This window comes from Rattus rattus, chromosome 3 (assembly GCF_011064425.1).
Source record: "Rattus rattus isolate New Zealand chromosome 3, Rrattus_CSIRO_v1, whole genome shotgun sequence".
Taxonomy (NCBI): Eukaryota; Metazoa; Chordata; class Mammalia; order Rodentia; family Muridae; genus Rattus; species Rattus rattus.
Genome location: NC_046156.1, coordinates 200,980,482 through 201,005,483, shown reverse-complemented (window position 1 = coordinate 201,005,483; position 25,002 = coordinate 200,980,482). Strand labels below are relative to the sequence as shown.

General features: G+C 47.0%; 1 protein-coding gene, 1 non-coding gene and 1 pseudogene across 2 annotated transcripts; all 3 read left to right on the top strand.

Moving 5' to 3' along the window:
- Nucleotides 1-1,692: 1,692 nt before the first annotated feature.
- Zbed3 (zinc finger BED-type containing 3) lies at nucleotides 1,693-13,160 on the top strand. The gene is made up of 2 exons (XM_032899013.1): nucleotides 1,693-2,156; nucleotides 11,411-13,160. Exon 2 carries the CDS (start codon nucleotides 11,425-11,427, stop codon nucleotides 12,112-12,114), a length of 690 nt encoding a protein of 229 aa, XP_032754904.1. The 5' UTR covers nucleotides 1,693-2,156; nucleotides 11,411-11,424; the 3' UTR covers nucleotides 12,115-13,160.
- On the top strand, nucleotides 7,373-7,509 carry LOC116897634. The gene has a single exon (XR_004387613.1). It is a non-coding gene; the product is annotated as a small nucleolar RNA SNORA47 (small nucleolar RNA).
- Nucleotides 13,161-16,014: 2,854 nt separating the features above from the next.
- LOC116896053 lies at nucleotides 16,015-16,765 on the top strand (annotated as a pseudogene).
- Nucleotides 16,766-25,002: the final 8,237 nt, after the last annotated feature.

The following is a 25,002-nucleotide window of genomic DNA, read 5'->3' as shown; positions in this document are numbered from 1 at the left end:
TGACGCACAGAGGCTGCAAAGGGGCAAGCCAGACCAAATCCCAGCGAGGGAAGAAGTGGGCAAAGCCCCACTACTAACAAAGCGCCGGTTGCAATTTACACCAGCAGGGAGAGGGAGGGAACGTAAGTTTTCTCCAGTAGAGAGATACTATCTATCAACCACACAACAGGGCAGGCCTCATGCTCAGAGTAGCTGGCGAACACAAAACTGTCGCCATGTGATGGCTATTCTTGGTTTTCAACCTCACTGCACCTGGAATTAACTAAAACCCCAGAATGAAAGGCACACCTGTGAGGGGTTTGAAGTGGGAAGCTCCTCTTCTAATCAGGACCTTTGAGGCAAGAAGACCTTTAATCTTTTGAGCCAGGAAAACCCACCCCTCGTCTAGGCCACGCCTCCTGTTGGAAGCCTATATAGGGGCATGGAGGACCAAAGCTTTTCCTCTTTGCCTCTGCGCTCTGGGTTTGCTTGCAAGCCGGTCAGCAATAGAGCCTACTTCCGCAGGATTCCAGAGTCTACTGAAGACCAGTGAGACACCTAGCCTTGTGAGCGGAACAACTACTAGGTTCTTGGACTTGCCGTTCATAGGCAGCCACTGTTGGATTAGCTGGACCACAGCCTGTAAGTCATTCTTAAAAATTCCCCTTTCTATAGAGGGAGAGAAAGAGAAATTCATTCTGTAAGTTCTGTCACGCTACAGAATCCTAATACACTTTTTTAAATGTGTGTGTGTGTGTGTGTGTGTGTGTGTGTGTGTTTACTGGGTACATGATCAAAATATATTGTATGAAAAAAAAACAAAACTTTAAAGAGGTGTAAGGAATCTATTATACTAATTTTTTCATTGCAAAATTAATCCTTTCAAAATGTCACACAAGATTTTTTTCCTCTGAAATTCTTGGCATAGTAAAAGGGCGACAAGTAAGCTATCAGTTGTTTGTTTTTGTTTTTTTTTAATTAGGTGGGCTATAATAGTTCATGGCAAAACCTGTGCTTCTCACGAGCTAGGCCAAGGGTTTATTCCCAGCACCTCCATTTCTAAACCACTGGAAGCAAAGCAGGTCACATGGACTGTACTACTTACAAAATACTTTGTTTCTTTTTATGTCTTTTTGTTTATTGTCTTTTGGCTCCCAAGGCTTCTCGCCCATTGTTCATGTGACTTACTTGACCAATAGAATGGGAGCAGAGCAGTATGTGGGTTGAAGAGGGATTCTGTGGGTTAAAAAAAAGTTAGGGACGATCCATTGCCCTCTTCTGGATTCCACTGACACTGCACCCATGCATGCACAGACCCCACCACCACCACACGCAAAAACACCGAGTTAAAAAAGCAACAAGTTAGTGAGGGGTTTGTTTTGCTTTTATGAATAAAGGGCAGAATGTGGCAGCTAACTGGTGCATTCTTGAATTTGGCAAGTCACTTACTTACGACTACTTGCAGATTAAATATCTATATGGTGGGAATATTTGAACCGCTGGAACAGCAAACGCTACACAACAGGATTGCCCCTCAACCTGCAAAGCCCCAAAGCTCTCACCCGGCCGTCAGCGGGCCGGTCTTGAAAAGGTTTATCTTTCCACCCGGAGCGTGGAATACGGAAACCCGCCTTAGAACGCAGCTGCTGGCGGCTCATGTAATTGTTGTAAATCACGCAGACGCTGTTACTGAATATAATGAAGACAAAAGTAGTCCCCTGTGCTGGTGGTTTGAGCGAACACCTTTTCCTCTTTAGACCTTGATTGCAAGCACTTCTGACTTTTTGCCCCATTAGGGGCCTTAAACTGAAAGAATGCGAGCAGTGCGCCCAGCTGAGGACCTGGACCAGCTGAGCCCAGGTCTTGGAAGGTTAACGCAAACGTGCAGAGCCACGGTTAAAACGTTTTCAGCATCCCTGCGCTATTATTGCACCGTTTAAAAACCCCGACAAGTTCCAATTCCTTAAACTAATTCTCCACACGTTACTCTAAACCCTCCGGGGCCGGATGGTTTAGCAGGGGCGCCCGGGCGTCCAGACCACGCGTCACCGCCCCCCTGGACGCCCCCAGACGCGCGAATTGAGCGCTGTGTCTTTAAGGGGGAATCGGCCCTTTCCGTCCGGGACAAAATGTCTGCGAGGAGCCTGGAGGCGAGGGGCGATCATCGCGGTGTCCGGGTGAGCGTGGTTGGCTGGGGCTAGGCGGCGTGGCTGTCGTGGAGGGAGTGACGGGGACGCCTGTGACCACGGGGACAACGCGGGGGCTGCAGTGGTCTCGGGGGTCCGCGGGGACTTCGGGAGCCCCCAGGCCGTGTGCTCCGGGGCCACAGCCTGGGGTTTTGGGAGGTGGGGGTGGGTTTGGCGGAGGGGCCCAGCGTGTGGGTTTCCAGAGCCTTCTGGGGGCTTCTGCGCTCTCTGTGGTTAACCAGCTTCGGGGGATAGAGGGGAAAAACTGTCGCCTTAAAGTTGCCTCGGTGAAGACCGACTCTGAGCCCAGCCTGTGGCAGTTTGTCCACCAGGGGCCCCTTGGCGCTAATTGTGACTTGGTTAATGTCTCCCACCTGTGCGGGGGGGGGGCGAGGGGGACGGGGGGGGGCGGGGGGGGAAGAAAACCAGTGTAAACCAGAATCCCCTCCTCCACCAGACACAAACAAAGGAGCACACTGGAGCCTTTGGTTGTGCAAGCCTTCTGTGGCTGTCGCAAAGCTTTCCAAAAAAAATTCTTCATTGGAAGAAAAGAAATAACCTGCCCTGGCTGAGCTCCAAAGAGGTGTTTAGAGCAGCTGTTGAATAATTAGTTTCGTGAGTTGAGGTAATTAGTGGTGTTCCTGAATTTTTTTAAGACTGAGTTTCACTGTTTCCGTGGATGACTTAGAACTCGCCTGTGTAGACCAGGCTGACCTCCATCTCGGAGATTACCTGACTCTGCCTCCAAAGTGCTGGGATTAAATTCATGGGCCACCATACCTGGTGATTCCTGGATTATGGATATATATATATATATACATATATATATATATAATTTTAAATACATTAATAGTGCTTTGGTGGCTTTTAGCTAATGGCAGAAATAGCTAAGAGTTTAGCTTAAAGCATTCAGGTAGCCTTTTCGCTTCACTAAATAGCTGAGCCCAGTCTTTTTTTAGTACCCATGTAAAACCTTTCTGAACACTTTCACACCTAACCCTTCGTTTCACAATACTTTGAAGTCATTTTTTTTCTTTTGTTTTTTTTCCTCGGAGCTGGGGACCGAACCCAGGGCCTTGCGCTTGCTAGGCAAGCGCTTGAAGTCATTTTTATTGACTTAAATTTTTTTTGTGTGTGTATGTCCCCACCCCCACCCGCATGTGCACGTAACAGGAAGATGCCTGTGGAAACCAGAGTGTCAGATTCCACAGAGCTGGAGTTACGGGCAATTAGGAACAGATGGATGCTGGGAATAGAACTCTGGCCCTCTGGAAGAGCTAGTGCTCGTAACCACTGAGCCATCTCTTTACCAGCTTTTAATTCATGTGTGACTTCAGGCTAATAATTAGACTAACTTTCCGAGTTGTCTGGGTCTATTTATGAAGAGTCCAAGGCTGGAAACTAAATAGGTGAGCAGAACTGGACCGATCACAGGTGAGTGGATTATAGCTCAGTTGGCCCTACAGTCGGGAAAGCTAATTACTCAGTTGTGTTTGCTCTGATTTAAACCACTGTTGGGTGGGGTAAGCAGAGGCGCTGTTAGTGTCTCACATAATCCGAGAGTTTCATAATGTCAGGTTTTCATGTTAGATCCGGGCTCAGTCAACACATACATGTTTATTACTCTGCCTGGCAAACTCAGCTGAAGTGATCGACTTCAGAAGGACAAACAAGACTGCACCTCACTTGTTTCCTTCTGAAGACATCTCCTGGTCCTCTGGCCTCTGGCCTACCCAATTCTTAGTGTGCAAACATAGCGATCTTGGATGGTTTGTATGACCTTATGCAAGGAACGGCCGAAACGTCGGAGCACCGGGCTTTAGGGCGAATGGAAAATGAAGCCAGGGTGTCCCAGGGCTGGTTGATTAAGCTTATTGTAGATCTAAGGGGGAGAGCACAACCAGAGGCAACCGGAAGGTCCAAACTGAAGGGAGCCCTGAGAGAGGAGGGGGAAGAGAGGCAGGAAGGGGCTAAGAGCCAAGAAGGCAAGGGACTGAGTAGCTAAAATGGCTGAGTTATGTAGCGATCAAAGCCTGGGGGAAGGGAAACCTGCCCATGGGCTGGAGAGTTTAGGGTAGGGTAAGGTAAGAAGTGCGAGAGAAACCAGGACTCTCTTTTTTTTTTAAATTTATTTATTTATTATGTATACATCATACAACTTTCTGTCTGCATGTGTGCCTGTGGCCAGAAGATGACCCCAGATCTCATTACAGGTGGTTGTGAGCCACCATGTGGTTGCTGGGATTTGAACTCAGGACCTCTGGAAGAGCAGTCAGTGCTCTTAACCACTGAGCCATCTCTCCAGCCCGAACCAGGACTCTTTAACAGGTGTTGGAAGCTGATGGAGGTTAGCGGCTCCATCAAAAAAACAAAAGAATAAGAGTGTACAAATGCTTGTCTTAATCTTACAGCTGTACCTATATGTGTGTATATATATCATACATAGAAATGTATGACTATAGTTACAGGTTTCGCATCTATGTGTAATGTGAGTGCCCATGTGTGTAGAGGTCAGGACAATCTCTCCTTACACCAGCGAGTCCTAGCGTTCTAACTCGTCATCAGGCTTGGTTTCAGGTGCCTTTACCTGCCGAGCCATCTCGATTTCCAGGTTTTAATGACTTCCTCCAGTGTGTTGGTGTTTGGGGAAGTCATACTGAGGAGTCTGGATTTAATTGGATAGGTTGCTAGTAAGTTCAAGATAGACTCAAATGCGGGGAAGATCCACGGGAATCTGTCCTCTCCCACAGATGCAGACTTAAATCGCTCCTTCCAGAGGAGACTCCCAAGTGAAGTTCAGCCACAGGAAAACGTAGAGGCACCGTGCCAGAGTGGAGCTCTCCCCCTGCCAGGACAGCTCTCACTATAAGCTTTTTCACCCAGCGCTTTCGCCCTCTGACATGGGACTCAGACTTCTCCATTAAGTTGACTTTTTCCTACTAGTCCTTAAGTAGCTTGAATGTGTTTAACTTTAAAATGCGAACTCGGAAGCCTAGTTATATACTAACAAAGTCGAACTCTTTTTCTCAAGCCAAACGCTGACCTGATTTTAACTGAGGATACCAGAATTATTGGAAATCTTGCTTCCTGCCTGCCCCCAGGCAGTGAGTTTTGGAAGACAGTGTGCACTGTTCTTCTCCACTGGTCAGCAGCAGGCCCCGTGGAACGCTGAGCGGGTGCACGGTGACCATTTCTTTGGAGAGAGTTTGGACGAGAGTAAAGGCATAAGCAAACTTTTGTGCCAGGTTTTAAAAGCGTCTAAGGAAAACGAAAGGTCTGTCCTTCATTTTCTGTTAGCTACACACATAATAAAGGGGCATGCATTGTTATCTGGTGCTGATTACTAGAGATGTGGGCATCGCCCAGCCTGGGCTAGCCCATCTTCCATAGTTCTGAGCCTGAGTGAATGAGAGATCTGTTTCTATGTGAAGGTCCATTTAGGAAGTGGAAATCATCCTGAGGCGCGATAGTGATGGGTCTCTGATTCTTTCTGGTTTGCTTTGGGCACTATGAATCTCTTAGGATTCCATCTTGAATGTACCCCAGTGCTGCTCCACTACAGTGTCAGTGCTGGCACACCTGAGCAGGCGGTACCAGTCACTCCTCTGTAGTAAATCTGCAAGGCACTGAAGTCAGGCAGCCCCCATCTCCACAACCCTTTTACAAACACATAATCTGAATTTGGGGAGGTAGACCTCTGTAAATGCAGCCAGGTGTCTGCTCTCCCAAACAGGAGCAGGTTGAGCTCCTTCCTCCCCCGTCACATCCTCTGCTGCTTGTGGAGAGAATCTCCTGTGTGGTACAAGGCACAGGGGAACCATGCTACGCTTATGACCCCATAGGCTCATGTCTTCTCTCCAGATGGCGAGCCCTTGTGCATGTGGATCTCCCACGTGTCTCATCTCAACAAGGGCCTTGCCCTTGGCACTGTCTTCCTCCAGCCTCCTTAAGGTCTGCTCCCACCTGAACTCATAGCTGAGATGCCAAGGGTTGTTTATTAAAAGTTGCTTTTTACTTACATATAGATCCTGCCACATACATTGTAGTACGGTATAGGCATAGCACCCATATTTCTCAGATTATGGCTTTTTTTGTTTACTATTTCCCCTCCTCGACCTCGCCCACCTTACACCTCAGCGTTTCTCCTTTTCTTAGTCTATCTCTGGAGACGGCTCCATATTTTAGTTTTGGACACTATACGGTGGTATGAAAGTGATAGACATTCAGTAGAAGCCATATTTTGAATTTTGACACTTGACGTTTTCTGGCTAGCAGCACACAGCACAGGTAGCTGGGCAGAAATGTCCCTCAGCAGCTCCTGGGAGCCTTGCAGTCATGAGAGGAAGTGGCTGATATTCTGTAATGCACTGCAGTGCTCAGCCACGGTGCCTGGTAGGTTAACCGTATTAAAGCCAGCTTCTTCTCACAGTACTTTCCTTGTCTGTTGGGCTCATTAGAATGTAGCTACATCAGGATTAAAGACCGTCTATATCTTTACAATACTTTACAGCAGTGTGGTAATCTGGTATTCTCTAGAAATGCTGGGATTTTATACACACTTTACACCATCTAGTACCCCTTCCTCTAGACTACCTGGGAGACTCCATCTTTTAATGACTTCATGTAATATACCCTGTTGTACCCAGATGTTTACACTCAGCTCTAGTGCCCATCCTAAATACTGATGTACCCCATCAGTATTGTCCCACCACATATGACTCCACGTGCTGGTACCTTTAGTTCTACAGAATAAATTCACCTATTTCTAACTAGTGCAGAAAGTTCAGATGGCTTTCCTCAAAGCTCAGATCTTTGGTAGGAAAGCGAGTGTGCCCTGTCTGTCTGTCCCTCCCTGACTTTGACGGTTATACCTGCCCACCTCAGTTAGGGTAGTGGATGTAAAGTGGCACCCTTGCTCTTGCCCGCATAGCAGTTCCTGAACAGAATTGCCTTTCCACAGACATTTAAGTTGGCCCTGAGGTCATTTGCCTGCCCATGTTTCTTGGCCTAGTTTGCTTGCTTTTTAAAAATCCTGTCGTAAGATCACGTGGTGTGTTGTGTTGTGGTGAGCAGATGGATGGGCTTTCTGCTGCACTCCAGGTAAAGCTGAAATGGGCCCCGGGCTATATTCCAGGACTGGGCAGGTGTAGGGCAGGGGTTCCACCCTGATGAAGTCGTATCTTCGGGAGCCAGGATGCAGTCCGCTATGGAGGACCGAGAAGGTGGAGCAGTTCATACCGTGCTGCCTTCCATTGGTTAAGACCTCCAACAGTAAAGGGCTAGCCAGGCAAAGAGCCTCCTCTCCAGCACCCTGGAGGGGCAGTACTGTGCTGGCCCACATTGTAGTGTTTCCTGCCCCCCACTCCCACCCCCGAAGGTGAGGAGCATTTCACCCTAGCTTTCACCTTAACTTCCAGCAGACCGCATATGTGGCTCCTGCTCTCAGCATCCCAGAATTTACAGGAAGCCCAGCCCGCAGCCCACAGGGGCATAAAAAGCTTGACAGTGATGGGTCACCCCTGGCATTGTTAGAAGTGCATAAGCAATGGGGACTCTGAACCCTCCACACAGTGAAAATACAAATGTGCAAGCTCACATGCCTGTCAAATGGCGAGGCGGTAGTCAAATCCTTTTAAACGTATGAAATAAAGTATACAGGCTCAGTAGAACAGCATCCCGTCCTCTGTGTCTAGTAATTAAAAAGAGCTCTGCAAGGTAGATCATGGCAGAAGGAAGTGGAATTCTTAACAATTAGGGTATATAGAAAATTTTAGATAAAGCTAGATAATCTGCTTCTAATATAAAATCTTGTTCTAGGTACTCCTTAGAATAATTGGTCAGCGTGAGGAGACCTGGGCTTCGCCGACATTTTCCTGCGTAGCTGTATCTCCAGTTTTTCTCTGCCCACCTCACACATCTTGCTGTCCCTTAGTCCCCTAAATGGTTCTACCTTCTGCTCCTATGGTGCATGTATTCGGTAATCCTTTCTTGTCCCCTCCCTAGCCCTTTAGACTCTCTTCTCTACTTGTCCATTCGTGTATAAACTTTACTTTCTGTGTGTGAGGCGGAAGTGGCATTTGTCCGAGTGGCTCACTCGCTCTATGTACAGCTCCGTCCGAGTGGCTCACTCGCTCTATATACAGCTCCGTCCATCCACTTTTCTGTGATGTCATACTTTCGCGGGTCTGCATGGGTCTTCTGCCTCCTCTTCAGCCCTCCGTTGGTAGACCTCTAAGCTGGTCACTTTTCATTGCGTATATAGGGTGTGTGTGCACATAAGCACCCCGGGAGCCGCTTGTCACACAGAGTGGGTGCTGGCAATGTGTGCTCCTGACTAAGCTAAGCCATTTCTTTGCTACTGCCTCCATATCTTGACTCTAACGAACAGTTCAGCAAGAAACATGGGTGTGTAAACGTTCTGTGGCATGTTGACCTTGAATTGTTCACACATAATCATGTGTAATACAGATAGATCCTACACTATTGATTTCTGAGGAACCCCCACACCCCATACTGATGAGTGAGTATCCATTCCCACCAGCCTTAGAAAGGGGCACCTTTTTTCTCCATTGTTGGTGATGGTATTCTTTACGATAGCCATTTTGGTTTAGGTAAGACTCTGCCTTTCTCCCCACACTAGCTAAGGCGTTGAATACTCTACTGAACAAGGGCAGAGAGAATGGGCACCCTGTCTTTAGAGAAAATGCTTTCAGTCTTTCCCCATTATGTATATAGCATTGGCTACTATTTTGCCCATATATAGCAAAGATGTTTTAACATGTAAACTCTATAAATGTAAGAGTAACATATATAGACTTAAAGTCAACAACATGATCTTTTCAATAGGTACAGGAAAGACCTTTGGAAAGTTCACTATCCCTTCCCACAAAAGCACTGATGAAATGAGGGATAGAACATACCTAAGTGTCTACTGCGATCAGGGATATTGTTCTGTAGTTTAGTTTCTCTCTTGTATCTATATCTGGTCTTGGCACAGAGGTAATCTTGGCTTGGTGTAGAGTTTGGGTAGTGTTGCTTTTTCTGTTTTATGGAATGGCTTTGAGGCACATCTGTATTAGTTTCTGAATGTTTGGCAGAATTCAGCAGTGACACTGCCCTCCTCTGTTGGAAGACAATGCTATTGCCTGGTACAGAGCTGTTTAAATTGTTCACTCCCTCCAGCATACGTTAGGTAAGCCATAAGCAGCTGGGAGTTTATCTGCTCCTAGATTTTACAGTACTTCGGAAAACATCGTAAACACTTGCTAATCTCACAGGATTCGTTAGCAGCTGATGTAGCATGCTTCAGCTCATCTCTAGTTTCATAAAAACAGACATCTCATTCTCTGGCTACAGGGTTGTCAATCTTAAGGCCTTTTCTCTTCAAAGAACTTGTTTTTTATATATTACTCATTTAGCTTAAATTTCATTGTGTCATAACTTCCTGCCATCCACTCTTCTGGCATTTGACTTCTTTCTGTAGACCTGGGGTACATCACAGGTCCATTTATTGTGGCCTCTCTGGGTTTTTAATATAAGCATGCATAGCTATGAATCTTCCTCTTCAAGCTGCCTAGGCTGCACCCCAGAGGTGCCGGTGAGTTTTGCTTTCATGTTTACTTGGTTCTAGGGATTTTTGAATTTCCTCCCTGAGTTTCTCAAGATCCCTTCTTTTTGAAAATGTTGTGATCTGATTTCAAAATGCGCAGGGGTAGTTTTCTGTAGCTTCTCTTGCTGTTTTCTAGATCACTGCACTGTGATCTGGACCTAGGAAATGGGTATTGGACGCACACCCACTGTCATCTCTGGCTGTTTAAGCCCATTTTGTAAAGTTGAGAACTCAAATCTCTCCCTGTGCATAACATATCTATGTACATCATGTTTATATTTATATAGCATATATATTTTTTTTCCTGGTCTTTGTCTGCAGTTTTATTGCCTTAACAGATTTCTGGCAGAGTGAGCAGTCACTGGCTAGCTCAGTGAGATTGGCTCTCCTTGGCCATAGTGCTTCCTGAGAAGTCATCAGAAGGGCTCAACAAGTCTTAAGTGTTCTGTTTTAACTTTCAGAGTTTGTCTAGCTCCACACATCTGATCCATTTCCAACTTGTTCCAATTTGTTCCAAATGCCACCTTTTTACAGCTCTCTTGGGTGGAGGGGCAGGGAGTTGTGTGGGTGAGTGTCTTAGTCACTGGGCCCGTGTGATGGCTCAGCAGCTCAAGTGCTTGCCCATGGCCTGGTAACCTGAGTTTAATCCCCTGAAGCCATGTAAAGATAGGAGAGCAGCAGTTCCACAAACATTTTGTCCGATCTTGGCACCCATGCCGTGATGCCTGCAAGACTTGGTCATTACCTTCACGATACTGTTTGGGTCTCTTTTGTGTGGATACTTTAGCAGACAAAGCATAAACAATTAGATTTCTTTCCCAGGCCCATAACAAAGTATCAAACAAGCTTTATCTTCTAAATATGAGGGGGCCATTAATATGAACAATAAAGACTTGGCCATGTGGTTGAGTACCTGACATGCTCAGGAATGGAGGATCCTAGATGGGCATTCACTAGTCATTTTCCTGCTAGTCAAGGCTCTTCCGTGGGATTTGTCTTTGTGTCCTACAAACTCCAAGACCATCCTGAGTTATCCTGGTCACATCTTTCTACTTTGGAACCTAGGGGATGGTCCAGGACTTAAGGTCACTGAGAGTCACTGAGAGAGACCTGGCCTACCATCTAACTTAAAGCTCTGCTTTACATCTGCTGAGTTCCTAAAACGTGCAGACTTCGAAAGCTTCTGGCTTCCAATGTGGCCAGTTTTCTTATAAGTACATCGTTATAACCTCCACTCCAAATATGTGGTGTTTGGGATCGCATCTAGTCACTTGTGCATGCTGGGCAAGCTACATATCCAGCATTTAGCTCCATTTCTTCTTCTTCTTTTTTTTTTCCCCCCGGAGCTGGGGACCGAACCCAGGGCCTTGCACTTGCTAGGCAAGCGCTCTACCACTGTGCTAAATCCCCAACCCCTTAGCTCCATTTCTTGATCTACACGGTACACCAAGATACTTCAGAAGAGAACGCTTAGCACACATCTCTAACATTTTTTGATTAAGCATTGGCACTTAATGCTGAATATTAAGGAGGAGAGGAAAAATACCACAAGGTTTGTATCATAAACAGTAGTTTGTCCTCAACTAAGTTCATCAGATCTGTGTGTATAATTACTGTTCTCCCCGCCTCCATGCAGACACTGCGGAAGGAATGAGGAGTGAAGAGCCCCGGAAGACCATGGAAGACAGCCGGAGGCCTGACGACCCTGCAGAACAGGGCGGCCCGTGTCCTGCACCTGCGGGTCCATCATACTCCGAGGCCTGGGGCTACTTCCACCTGGACCCAGCTCAGCCTAGGCACAGAATGATGAGCGCCTGGGCCACCTGCCGCCTGTGCGGGGAGCAAGTGGGCGGCCTCCCCAGCTTCCAGATGTGGACGCGGGCACTGTGGCGGCACCTGAGTGACACGCACCTGCGGGAGCTGAAGAAGAGCGCTGCTCCGAGCGTGAAGCCCGCCACGTCCTGCCCGCCGCAGCACAGCTCCACGGTGGCTGCTGAGGGCGACTGGGCACTTCTGTTGGAGCAGATGGGCGCGCTGGCTGTGCGGGGCAGCCTGCGTGAGGTGGAGCTGGAGCGGCGCGAGATGGCCCTAAAGCAGGCGGAACTCGAGCTGGAACGCAGGCACCAGGCTCTGCAGCAGGAGGCGCTCTGCTTGGAGCAGGCGCGCAGCCAGCTACAAGCAGAGCGTGAAGCGTTCAGTGCCTGGATGAAGACGCAGAGCCCCAAAGCAAATCCCAATGCACAGGTCTCGGCACCGCCCTCTCCCCTGCCTCTGCTCCCCAAGGAGGACCCGGACATCCACGATGACGACAACGATGTGATCACCAGGGTCGTGCAGTAGCACGACTGCTCCATGTGTAAACCTAACCATAGGCTATAGGCGGGGCAGTGCCCCCAAGTCAGTAGCCTGGTTCAGGTACACAGGATGGTCCACATAGCTACCTCCTTGCAGTGCCTTAAGCCTGAAGGTTTTTAAGCCAGAAGGTTCTCTAAACACCAAAGACTCCTCCCACCGCGAGTCTTTCAGGGGAAGAGCATGGAAACGAAGATAAGATTGTTTATCCAGGAACCCCGTCCACTTCTTTCCAAATGTATAATCTTGACCCAGCACCATGTTCTAGAAAGGATCCTGGAGTATCCCTGATTCCCTGACTCCCTGCCTTCCACATCTATAGAACCTCACATTGTGCCAGTCCCAAAGAGACCCTTTTTTGTTCCTGTCCTTCATGTGGCTAACCCAAGGCAACGAGCACTCATTTACTTAAACCATCTTTCCCTAGATCGGACCCAGCGACAGATACATTCCCCCATTTTCTTGGCTTGCATTTTGACACTTTACTAGCCAAGACGTCTGTCACCGGGGAGAATAGTTTCTTGCCCTACAGACCTCCCCCTGGAGGCCGCGCCTCCCCGCTGCCTTAGAGTCAATCCCTCTTGTCCCCTCCTTTCTTCAGCCTCTTCCCCGCAATGCCTCCTACCCCTGAAAGTCAAGAAGGCCCCGTTGCCGACCCTGGCACCCTGTGTCCCACCACATCTGTCAATGTCTCCCTGCACGCTAAGCTACCACCCAAAACCACGTATGGTTTCCCCAACCCTTGACTTCTGAAGTCCCTTCTCTTGGAGGTGGAAAATGCTTTCCTAAAGTTTGTTTGGTTGAGATAAGGTTTTTTTTCTTTTTTAGGTAGATTAAATGTAAATGCTTCATTGTGAAAAGTCTGGAAGGGCAATCTGACAATTATATTTTATAAAAACAAATCTCAGCATTTGACTTGGAAAGAAATGTGTGTGTATGACTGACAAGAAATAACGACACAGAGATTTTCATGAAGTACTTGTAACTTTGCAACATGTTTTTGATTTTGTTTTGAAATAAATTTTACTTGCATTGATGGTTTGCTTGCATGTATGTCTGGGTGGGTGTCAGATCTGGGAGCTACAATTGTGAGGTGCCCTGCAGGTGCTGGGACTTGAACCTGGGTCCCCTCAGAAGCAGCAGTCAGTGCTCCTAACTGTTGGGCCACCTTTCCAGCCACGGGTTTTTGGGTTTTTTTGTTTGTTTGTTTGTTTTTGTTTTTTTAGTCTTTCAGTTTTGTTTTTGGTCTCTAAAGCGTCTATTTTCCCGAGTGAGCTTGAGAATGTCATTTTAGCACTTGAGAATAGGAAAGCAAGTGGAGTAAATTATTGAAGGTAACCTAAGCAAAGACAAGAATATAGGCAAGTAACCCTTCAAAACGTCCTGAAAGTCTGGCCATTTGAAGAGTCAATGGTGGTTCTTCGTATTGTTGGTGAGATGAGGTTTTTCTGTCCTGGGACTCCCTGTGTAGCCCAGGCTAGCCTCCAACTCGGATCTGCCTCGGCCACGATTGCTGAGAGTAAAGGTGTGCGAACCAAGTTCCCAAACAGATTTTACTGTCGGACAACTTTGGTCAAACCTTTTTACCTTTGAACAATCCAGGAAGATTGAAAGGCTAATAAAACGAATTCTCTATACATGTGGACATGGCAGCTTCTGAAGCAGCCACTTGTGTATTAGATTTGCTTTTATGGTCCATCCTCTACAGCTGGCCCCTGGTTCATTTCCTAACAGTTCCAGTAACTTCTGCTCGAGAATCCCAGCCTCCACTGTTCAACCTGGGTCTGGACTTCATGCTGTTGCCTTTATGGCTCCTCCACTATGTATCTGCCATCTAAGATTGTGTTGGGTTCTTCTGGACCCTGCACTACTTGGCTTTAACTGTCAACTGGGCCCAGCCTACTGTCCTCTAAGGAAGTCTCAGTGAAGGGGTCACTTGACTCAGACTGGCCTCTAGGCAGGCATGTGTGCTGAGACGTGTCCTCACTATTGATTGACCAAGGAGATCCTAGCCCACTGTAGGCAGCACTATTCCCTAGCAAATGATGCTGAGCTGTGTGAGAAAGCTGACAAACCATGAGCCTTTGCATGAGCAGGCACGGGCCATTGCTTCTGATAATCTGCCTCAAGTTCTTGCCCTGGCTTGCTCAATGACTGGCTGTGACCAGAAGGCAAATAAATCCTTTCCATTGTGTGGTGCTTTGGTCAGAATGTTTTATCATAGCAACAGGAAGGAAGGAAGCTGGACTTTGAACCCTGCAGCCACCTTGGTGTGCCTCCTTGCCTGGAAAATGCATGAGACAACCTTATTGAAGTCCCCTTGGCACTGATCTGCTACGATCAGAGGAAAGACGCTAGGACAGCGAATGATAGCAAAGCAGTTGCTTAACTGGATTTTCCTAACTGCATTTAGAAACAATGCTGTCACATAGCTATACTTGCCAGTAAAATAAAAGTAAAAATGGCGAGACACAGTTAGGCCCAGCACTTTGGAAGCAGAAGCAAGTGGATCTCTTGAGTTTGGGGTTGGCTTGATCTACAGAGCTAGTTCCAGGACAGCCAGGGCTACACAGAGAAACCCTGTCTCCAAATAAATTAGTTTGGTGGTTCATGCCTGTAGTCCTAGCTGTGGGAGGCTGAGCCAGGAGGATTGCTGTAAGTTCAAGGCCAGCCTGAGCCACAGAGTTTGAGGTCAGCTCAGAGTAGAGTGAGATCCTATGTCAAAAACAAACACCAGAAGCTCTGTTCACAGCGCTCTACAGGCAGTGGTAGCTAGAACCGTGGATGCTGACCAGCTCTTGCTGGCTCTCCGAGCCCAGCCTGTAGATCTGCTCACAGCGATGGCTAACTAGCTCTCTCACTGGCTCTCTTCATCCCATCTCACTGTCCGCACTAGGAGCCATGGGCTTTGCTAACTTGAGACTGATGTCATGCTGGCTGTCCCCATCCACGAGCTGCGGTGTTGAGGGTGAACTGTGCTCTCAGACGAAGGAGAGGTTGCCTTTGTCCTGTACCATCTTACTGACTTAAAACAACAAATTTGACTTAGAGTTCTGCAAATTCTGAAATGGATCTCAAGGGTCAGCAGGTTTGTCCCAGGGGGACATCCAGTTTTGTCATTTCCGGCATCCAAGGGCTCTGGGCTCATAGCATTCTTCAGTCCCAGTTGACTATTTCATTTACCTGCCTCCCTCTCCTATGGTTAAAGGTTTGCCTTTATGTTACGGACATAACATAACATGGTTAGCATCCTAACCCTATCCAGACCCGAATCTTGCCTTCCTTCCATAATCTATTGACAGGTGCCAAGGGTTACACAGACATCTTTGAGGGGAATTCATGCCCACATCCTACCGTGGGCTAAGGTCGGTGTGAGAGAGGGGCAGGTGAACAACTGTCCTAGAATTGGTGCCACAGTGAGGCCTAAACTGCCCCTTCATGTGCTTTTTTGCCCAGTGCAGGGGACACTTGGACTTCTGGGATGGATTTTTTGGAAGGCGGGAGTCAAGATTGCCTCTAGAGAGAAATTAGAGTCCTCAAGGATCCTGAAAACATCTGTGACTGTTGAGCAAATTAAACAGGAAGACTGTGTATGAGCAGTCCCCAACACGCGGGAGTGATTATAGCTCAGAAGCAGGGTTGAAGCCCTGGGTTTAAGCCCCAGTACCATTTAGGTTAAAAAAAAAAATCTGGGGCTGGAGAGGTGGGGCTCAACAGTTAAGAGCACTGACTGCTCTTCCAGAGGTCCTGAAGGAATTCCCAGCAACCACATGGTGGCTCACAACCATCTGTAATGGGATCTGATGCCCTCTTCTGGTGTGTCTGAAGACAGTGGCAGTGTACTCATATACATAAACAAATCTTTAAAAATCAATCCAAGCTGAGGCACGTCTTCCTGTGTTCTCACAGTTGGTTCTGTTTGTGAGACCTGTAGCTCGACTCTGCTGATAGCAAGATGTCTTCAGGAAATGCAAAAATTGGGCATCCTGCTCCCAACTTCAAAGCCACGGCTGTTATGCCAGATGGACAATTCAAAGATATCAGCCTAAGTGATTAAAAAGGAAAATATGTTGTATTCTTTTTTTACCCTCTTGACTTTACTTTTGTGTGTCCCACGGAGATCATTGCTTTCAGTGATAGAGCAGAATAATTTAAGAAGCTCAACTGCCAAGTGATTGGAGCTTCTGTGGATTCTCACTTCTGTCATCTGGCATGGATTAACACACCCAAGAAATAAGGAGGATCGGGACCCATGAGCATTCCTTTGGTATCAGATCCCAAGCCCACCATTGCTCAGGATGATGGAATCTTAAAGGCTGATGAAGGTTTCTCTTTCAGGGGCCTCTTTCTTATTGATGAGAAAGGTAGCCTTCGCCAGATAACAATAAATGATCTTCCTGTTGGCCACTCTGTGGATGAGATTCTGAGACTAGTCCAGGCCTTCCAGTTCACCGACAAACATGGGGAAGTGTGCCCAGCTGGCTGGAAACCTGGCAGTGATACCATCAAGCCTGATGTCAGTAAGAGCAAAGAGTATTTCTCTAAGCAGAAGGAGCACTGGACCAGTTTTCTGCCAAGCAGCTTTGAACAGCCAGAAGAAATTTGTACTCTACACATGATATGGTGTGATTCCAGATGAGCCTTTCCTACAGGGCTGGGGGTGGTTAGCCTTTCTTCCACTATTGGTAATGGGCAGACCATCTTTTTTTTTTTTTTTTTAACAGATAGCACGTTCCCTATGGTCATGCAGGGATCGATTTTTTTTTTATTAACTTGAGTATTTCTTATTTACATTTTAGATTGTTATTCCTTTCCCGGTTTCCGGACCAACATCCCCTAACCCCTACCCTCCCCTTCTTTATGGGTGTTCCTCCCATCCTCCCCCCCATTGCACGCCCCCCCCAACAGTCATGTTCACTGGGGGTTCAGTCTTGGCAGGACCAAGGGCTTCCCCTTCCACTGGTGCTCTTACTAGGATATTCATTGCTACCTATAAGGTCAGAGTCCAGGGTCAATCCATGTATAGTCTTTGGGTAGTAGCTTAGTCCCTGGAAGCTCTGGTTGCTTGGCATTGTTGTTCGTATGGGGTCTCGAGCCCCTTCAAGCTCTTCCAGTTCTTTCTCTGATTCCTTCAACGGAGGTCCTGTTCTCAGTTCAGTGGTTTGCTGCTGGCATTCGCCTCTGTATTTGCTGTATTCTGGCTGTGTCTCTCAGGAGAGATCTACATCCAGTTCCTGTTGGCCTGCACTTCTTTGCTTCATCCATCTTGTCTAATTGGGTGGCTGTATATGTATGGGCCACATGTGGGGCAGGCTCTGAATGGGTGTTCCTTCTGCCTCTGTTCTAAACTTTGCCTCCCTATTCCCTCCCAAGGGTATTCTTGTTCCCCTTTTAAAGAAGGAGTGAAGCATTCACATTTTGATCATCCGTCTTGCGTTTCATGTGTTCTATGCATCTAGGGTAATTCTAGCATTTGGGCTAATAGCCACTTATCAATGAGTGCATACCATGTGTGTTTTTCTGTGATTGGGTTACCTCACTCAGGATGATATTTTCCAGTTCCAACCATTTGCCTACGAATTTCATAAAGTCGTTGTTTTTGATAGCTGAGTAATATTCCATTGTGTAGATGTACCTCATTTTCTGTATCCATTCCTCTGTTGAAGGGCATCTGGGTTCTTTCCAGCTTCTGGCTATTATAAATAAGGCTGCTATGAACATAGTGGAGCACATGTCTTTGTTATATGTTGGGGCATCTTTTGGGTATATGCCCAAGAGAGGTATAGCTGGGTCCTCAGGTAGTTCAATGTCCAATTTTCTGAGGAACCTCCAGACTGATTTCCAGAATGGTTGTACCAGTCTGCAACCCTACCAACAATGGAGGAGTGTTCCTCTTTCTCCACATCCTCGCCAGCATTTGCTGTCACCTGAGTTTTGGATCTTAGCCATTCTCACTGGTGTGAGGTAAAATCTCAGGATTGTTTTGATTTGCATTTCCCTGATGACTAAAGATGTTGAACATTTCTTTAGGTGTTTCTCAGCCATTCGGCATTCCTCAGCTGTGAATTCTTTGTTTAGTTCTGAACCCCATTTTTTAATAGGGTTATTTGTCTCCCTGCAGTCTAACTTCTTTCGTTCTTTGTATATTTTGGATATAAGCCCTCTATCTGTTGTAGGATTGGTAAAGACCTTTTCCCAATCTGTTGGTTGCCGTTTTGTCCTAACCACAGTGTCCTTTGCCTTACAGAAGCTTTGCAGTTTTATGAGATCCCATTTGTCGATTCTTGATCTTAGAGCATAAGCCACTGGTGTTTTGTTCAGGAAATTTTTTCCAGTTGGGCAGACCATCTTCTATCAGTCACAGAAACCAGCCTGTTAATTCTCTCTCTCTCTCTCTCTCTCTCTCTCTCTCTCTCTCTCTCTCTCTCTCTCTTTTTTTTTTTTTAAAGTATCTATTTTTTTTTTGGTTCTTTTTTTCGGAGCTGGGGACCGAACCCAGGGCCTTGTGCTTCCTAGGCAAGCACTCTACCACTGAGCTAAATCCCCAACCCGTTAAAGTATCTATTAAACGTGAATTCTGTGGAAAAAAAAAAAATCAATCCAAGCTTCCTGCCACTTAATGCTGTTAGCCATGCCAACCCCCAACCCTGGTCCTCAGTCTGCTCATCTGTCAGATGGAGATAATACAGGCCTCACCAGATGGGGTGAGGAAGACACAAGTTAGCCAAATGCTGGCAAATGGCTAGGCCCAATGACTAGGACTTCCATTTCTTACTTTATCTGAAAAGGAGCCCAAACGCAATCCTAGGGGCATCAGAAAGGGCAGGCTCCCTGGGAGAACTCCCGAGTGAGGCTTCAGAGCAACAGTGTGTAAAGTCATTCTCCCTCCCAACCCCAAAGGAACGGGTCCCTCCCGCCAAAACTGTTACCCAGGATTACAGGTCACATGACCGGTCTTACATCCGCTGTCTTCTCATAGTGACCCAGGAGAGCACGGTTAATTTCAAAAGTACTTCCTTCCTACAAATGCCTCATAGAGCGGCCACCAGACCTAGCACATTTTTAAGGACATCCTTTGAATTAGCAAAATATTCACCTTTGCAGAAACTTTTTTCATGTTTAAATATAGTGCCAGAGCCTGTCAACTATGACACAGTTAATATTAGCCAGGTTAATATTCCTGACTAATAAGGTGAGATTTTAAAGAAGCCACCATAATTATTTTTGTGTGACTAATAAGTCGGTTTGACCCTTCACTTAGGGTCAAGTAAGGCAGCATAGTTACAGAAGAGATTAAAGTTGTTTTTAGTTCGTTTATGACGTGGAACACCGGCATTCATTATGTACTTAAATAGCATTGAAGGATTCTTCTCTTGAAGACCTTAATTATGACATTTCTGAGATCAAACTTCATAGAATTAAAATAAGGCTTTAAGGAAAAAACATTAAGTGGTAATGAGAGCTTTGTTCTTACAGAATGAGTCTCCTGGGCTTTTGGTCAAGATAAGTGATGTGCAGGTGAATGAGCCTGCGACCCTCCTAACCTTTGAATCTGCTGGTAATGGGAAGTTAAGTAATTCACTCTCACCCATTCAAATACATCTAATAACACTCCACCAGCTACTTCTGAGGAGTGCTCACTGAGGAGTGCTGTACCGTGGCGTTTTCTCACAGATGGGGAAAGCTCGCTTCTCCATGGAATAACTTTGAGGGCACTTTCTTTCTGGGCAGACAGGAACACCGCTTCTGTTTTGATTTCTGGTCTGTCCATCACCTGCTGCTCAGGTTGAGATGGGTGCAGCCCAATGTCTACGCGGCCATCAACTACAGTTTTCAGGCAGGGACTCAAGATGCATCGTCAAATGAGGGCCTGTGGCCTTGGCAAGATTTTCTGGTCATCTTCACATCTCAAAACTCAAAATAAAGAATCGTTAACTCGAAAGGATAAAGTCTCAAAACTCAAAGAATAGTTAAAGACAGCGTTCCTAAGACTTCTAAGTAGGTTTGAAGAAAAATCTGAAACCATGAAAGAAAACTCATCCTTCTGGAGAAATCTCCTTTAAAAACTTGAAAACGAATAGAGATGACTTTCACCCATCATCTGGCCTTTGCGTTTTGCCTAATTTTGCTTGAAAATAAACGTAGGCTCCCTGAGCACAGCATGTCTGTGTGCCTTTGCTCACGGTGATCTCCCTAAGGATCTGAAACAGCACCCGGCCTATGTAAGCCCCCTAGGTTTTTGTTTGTTTGTTTGTTTTTGTTTTTGATTTTGATTAGTGTTTGCCGCTCAAATGTAAGTTTCTAAAATCTTGATCTTCTTTCTAAAGTCACGACAAATGAGTGCCTCCTCTAAGGACGGTAAAGATCACCTATGGTAGCTCCCGTCTTTTCTCCCTGTCTCGCCTACGAACGCACTACTTATTCTCCAAAATACATCAAGAAACTCAGTCCCTAACCCGGGCTTCTTGACGGCACCTACTACTGCCTTTCACTGTGGAGAACAAAGTAAATGTCTTAGCCCCATTTCTAATCTTCCTTGGAGTCAATAAACGAGGAGTCCACTGCGCATGCCACACACACACACACACACACACACACACACACACACACACACACACACACACACACACACACACACACCACACACACACACACACATACACACACACACCACACACTCCCACACACACACACACACACACACACACACACACCACACCACACACACACACACACCACACACACACACACACACACACATACACACACACACACACACACACCACACATACACACACACACACCACACTTACACCCTCACACACACACATACCACACACACACACACACATATAACCCATACACACACATCCCACATACACACACACACAAATTCCACATACATCACACACATACACACACACACTCACATACACACACACATACATACACACACACACACACACTCCTCACACTTCTGTGCGCTATGGGATCAGCGCACAGAAAGGAACAGTACCAATACTCGACAAATGCTGAGGGTTATAATGTAGTGCCACACGGGCCAATCTCATTAACAATTCCCAGTAATTACAAGGAAATACCAAGGTGCAGATTGTAAATACGTTTTCCAACGGTCATGGATTTGAACCCAGGGCCACCAAACTCTTTACCTTGTGCTCTTCACCATCCCATATGAAAAGAACAAAGACTAACATCCCAGCTCTGCAGAGACACATTAAGCAGGGTACACCTCTCCCTGGGCCACCGCGCCGGCGCTAAGCATGGTTACGATCTATTAAAATGACTACTGCTTACTGTAACTTAAGTCCTTATTGTGAGCACTGCTGACATTTCATTTTCCTACAAACAGGGAGCAATGTTAAGGAAGGGACAATAGGAAGTTTCTTGTTGTTTAACCATTTATTTGTTTCGTCCTGTGTGGGCATGCGCATGCGTGCTGTAGTACGAGAGGTCACAAGACAACCTGCATTTTATTCTTGTGTGCGCATGCGCCTGCGTGCCGACGTGCAAGAGATCAGAAGATACCTGCAGGAGTCCGTCCTTTCCTTCTACCGAGTTGGTCCTGATGAAACGCAGATCACCAAGTTTGGCAGGGGCACCTTTACCTACAAAATCATCCCAGGAGTTTGGCTCCCTCGTTAGCAGCTGTTAGCTCGCCCTCCCTTGCTGTCCTGGCTGCCTTGAACAAAAAGACTGTCATTTTAACAGATAACTGGGACCACCCTTATGCCAGCACCGGACATTATGAGTATTCTGCAGATACCTCAGAACAACTACACAATGATTCCAGCTGCTTCTCCCTAACTGTAGTCGCAGTGACAGCAACAGCTGAGCAATAAATAAGGCAGGCTGGGCTGGCCTGATGTCAACTTGACACAAACTGGGGTCACCTGAAAGAAGGAAATACCTTCAGAAGACCTGGCTGTAGGTCATTTTCCTAGTTAGTGATTGATGCGGGGAGGGCCCTGATCGCTGTGGGTAGTGCTATTCCTGAGCTGGTGGCGGTCCTGCGTTCTCTAAGAGCAGGCTGTGCAAGTCAGGAAGCAGCACCCCTCCCTAGCCTCTGCATCAGCTCCTGCCTCCAGGTTCCTGCCCTGACTTTCTTCAGTGATGGACTATGATGTGGAAGTGTAAGCCAAATAAACACTTTCCCTCCAACTTGCTTTCAGTTATAGGGTTCTTTGTGTCTTGTTGTTGTGGTGGTGGGGTGTGTGTGTGTGTGTGTGTGTGTGTGTGTGTGTGTGTGTGTGTTTTGTGTGTGTGTTTTAATCACAGCAAGCATAACCCCAAGACACAGGCCAAGTAGGAGATGACCTATTGCTTGGCACTGGAACTGGTGTCAAACCTGGTGGTATTGTTGATACAGATATAACCTCAGTCAGGCTGTTCGAAACAGTTTAAGCTAGACTCTTTGCTATCATAAGCCTACAAGTCTAAATAGCCTCGGAACTATTTCCACTTTGGCCAGAGGGGTAGCGCGCCCCCTGGCGGTCCAACAGAAAGAGCGCTAACTGTTGCCTAGAAAAGGCTGTGGTTGGTTCCCGTCCAAAGCATTCCCGACTGTAACTGGTGCTGAGTGAGGCAAGGCTGACTGCCCAAAACAAACGCGGATGGTGCACAAACTCCACAGCTATACAAACAGACTGCTCAGGTCACCCGGCAGGTCAGCAGAGAGACACTATCCTTTGCTGTCCCCGTTTCTGCTGCAAAGCAGGCCCAATAATAGGCTTACTCCCAATGGTCTGATCTACTCTGAGTTTGAGCCTGCGCGTGGGTGGGCAGGAGGATAAAGGAAGGGAGAGACAGCAGGGGCCCCAGCAGCTGGCTCGTGCCTCAGAAGGCAGGTACCTTAGTTGGCCCAGCAGGAGCCGCACTGTGCAAGCGATAAATCAGCATTTGAAGCCAGAGGTTGAACGGGGTGAGAGTGGCCAGGGTGAGAGGGAAGGAGAGAGGGAGGGGAGGGGAGGAGTGGAAAGCTGAAGCTAAAGGATAAAGTGTTGTAAGGACCCAGAGAAGCAAAGCTGTGAGCCCCCAGAGCCAGCAGAGTTCCAGGGAGCTGTTTGGGACCAAGAGACTCAGACCACAGGATGAGAGCTGTTCTCACTGACCACTGGTTGGGCATGGGAGGGGACTTGCACAGGGACTGTGACATAGTTTTTGTCCTCTCCTGTGGCCCACTGCTGCCAGAGTCAGAGGCCAGCACTTGACATATTTTTTGCTGCTTCTATACCTGAGGTTTCTACCCAATTAAAGAGAAAGGACCCTCAGCCAGCAGGGTGGGGGTATCACTTCATTTCCAGCAAATAGACATTTTGACCTTGAGGAAAAGAAAGCCCCCACTTTTTTTTTTAATTTTAAATATGGACAATGCTGTGGATCTGCCCCAACTCCCCAGTAAAAATAACAAGCAAACAAAAACCCTCTTAAGTCTAGATTTTCTAATTCTTCAAAGTGTTCAGAGTCATGGATACAAGTTAAGCACCTAGTGCAGTCTCTGATATGGTCAACGTGCACTGTATCCCAGCCAGAAATTACCAAAGACCTGCAAAGCATCCATCCTGAGCTAGGGGCTGAAGGACCAGCAGTGAGGAACACGGACATGGTTTGCTGCCCTCTAGCTCTGCCCAGCACTCTCAGGAGATTGAGACTTTGCTGTACAAAAGTCTCCAGGCTTCCTCTTCACCCTTCAGTCAAACAGTTATCCATCCTGCTGAGGGTGAGCCAAGGGAAGCCTTCTGCTCAACTATCAGTAGGAGCTGGGGTGTAGGTCCACAGTCTATGTAACGCTCATGCAGGCACACATGAGAGACCCTGGACTCGATACACAGAGCTAATGAAACAGGAGTAGAAAGCTTCACACCCCTTGGATCACTCACTAATAATTCAGCATGTGTGCCTGTTTGTGAAATAAAAAGGAGGTTGTGCATTCTACAATGTGCCTTTAAACACCAGAACACAGTGACAGATTTTCCCCAGTGTTTGGAAGTCTCTAGTTGAATGGATACAGAGAGTAGGGGTGCATCGTAGTGTGGTTACCTAGGCGATGGTTACCTGCTTACACAGTATCTCCTGCCTCTGGTGTCCACCAAACCTCCACGATGTTCTGACAGCAACGTGCTTATGCCAATGGTGACCACTCGTTGCTTGTCAGTCTCAGGGGACATTAAGAAGCAGGCAGTGTCAGGCAGAGGTCCCTTGCTTTCCTGACAGAAAATAACTGGCATCCAGCATCACTCTTGCCCTGTTCTCTCTTAGACAGGACTATGGCCAGAGCTCCAAAAGTCACCTTGCCACAAGCCAAAACTATGGCCAAGCAGGAAGGCAACAGGCTAAGTTGGAGCCTGATGGGTAGGCACACTCAGAAACGCCATCTCACCCCGAGGCATCCAACAGCAGCCGGTTTTAAGGTCTGAAAAGGCGGCAGAACTGTTCTGAGTCAAATGTTTAAAGGAGAAATGAAGATGATGCCTTAGACAGACACACATGTGGCCAGATTCTTGGGAAACTGATCCACGTGTCCTGAGGACACCTTAGGGGCTAGATTCAAAACTGTTTCCAGGCACCAGGTTCACCATGCACCCTCGCTATTCCACAGCTTACAAGGTTCCGCACACCTTGGTCTTCCTTTGTTTGGGATTTGTCCCTTCTGTCCGTCCCTGGGAAACAAGCCCCACTCATAAATGGCTCTCACATGAAAAACTGGATGCCTTCTGAGCTGGGCGGGGCAACTCGGAGTTCACAGAGTAAAAAGGAAATGCTGGATGTAACACTCTTTCAAAAACTTAAAAAAAAAAAAAAAAAAAAAAGTCCTGTCTTTGAGTAGGAGTGCATCCATTAGCTAGTTAATATCTGGAA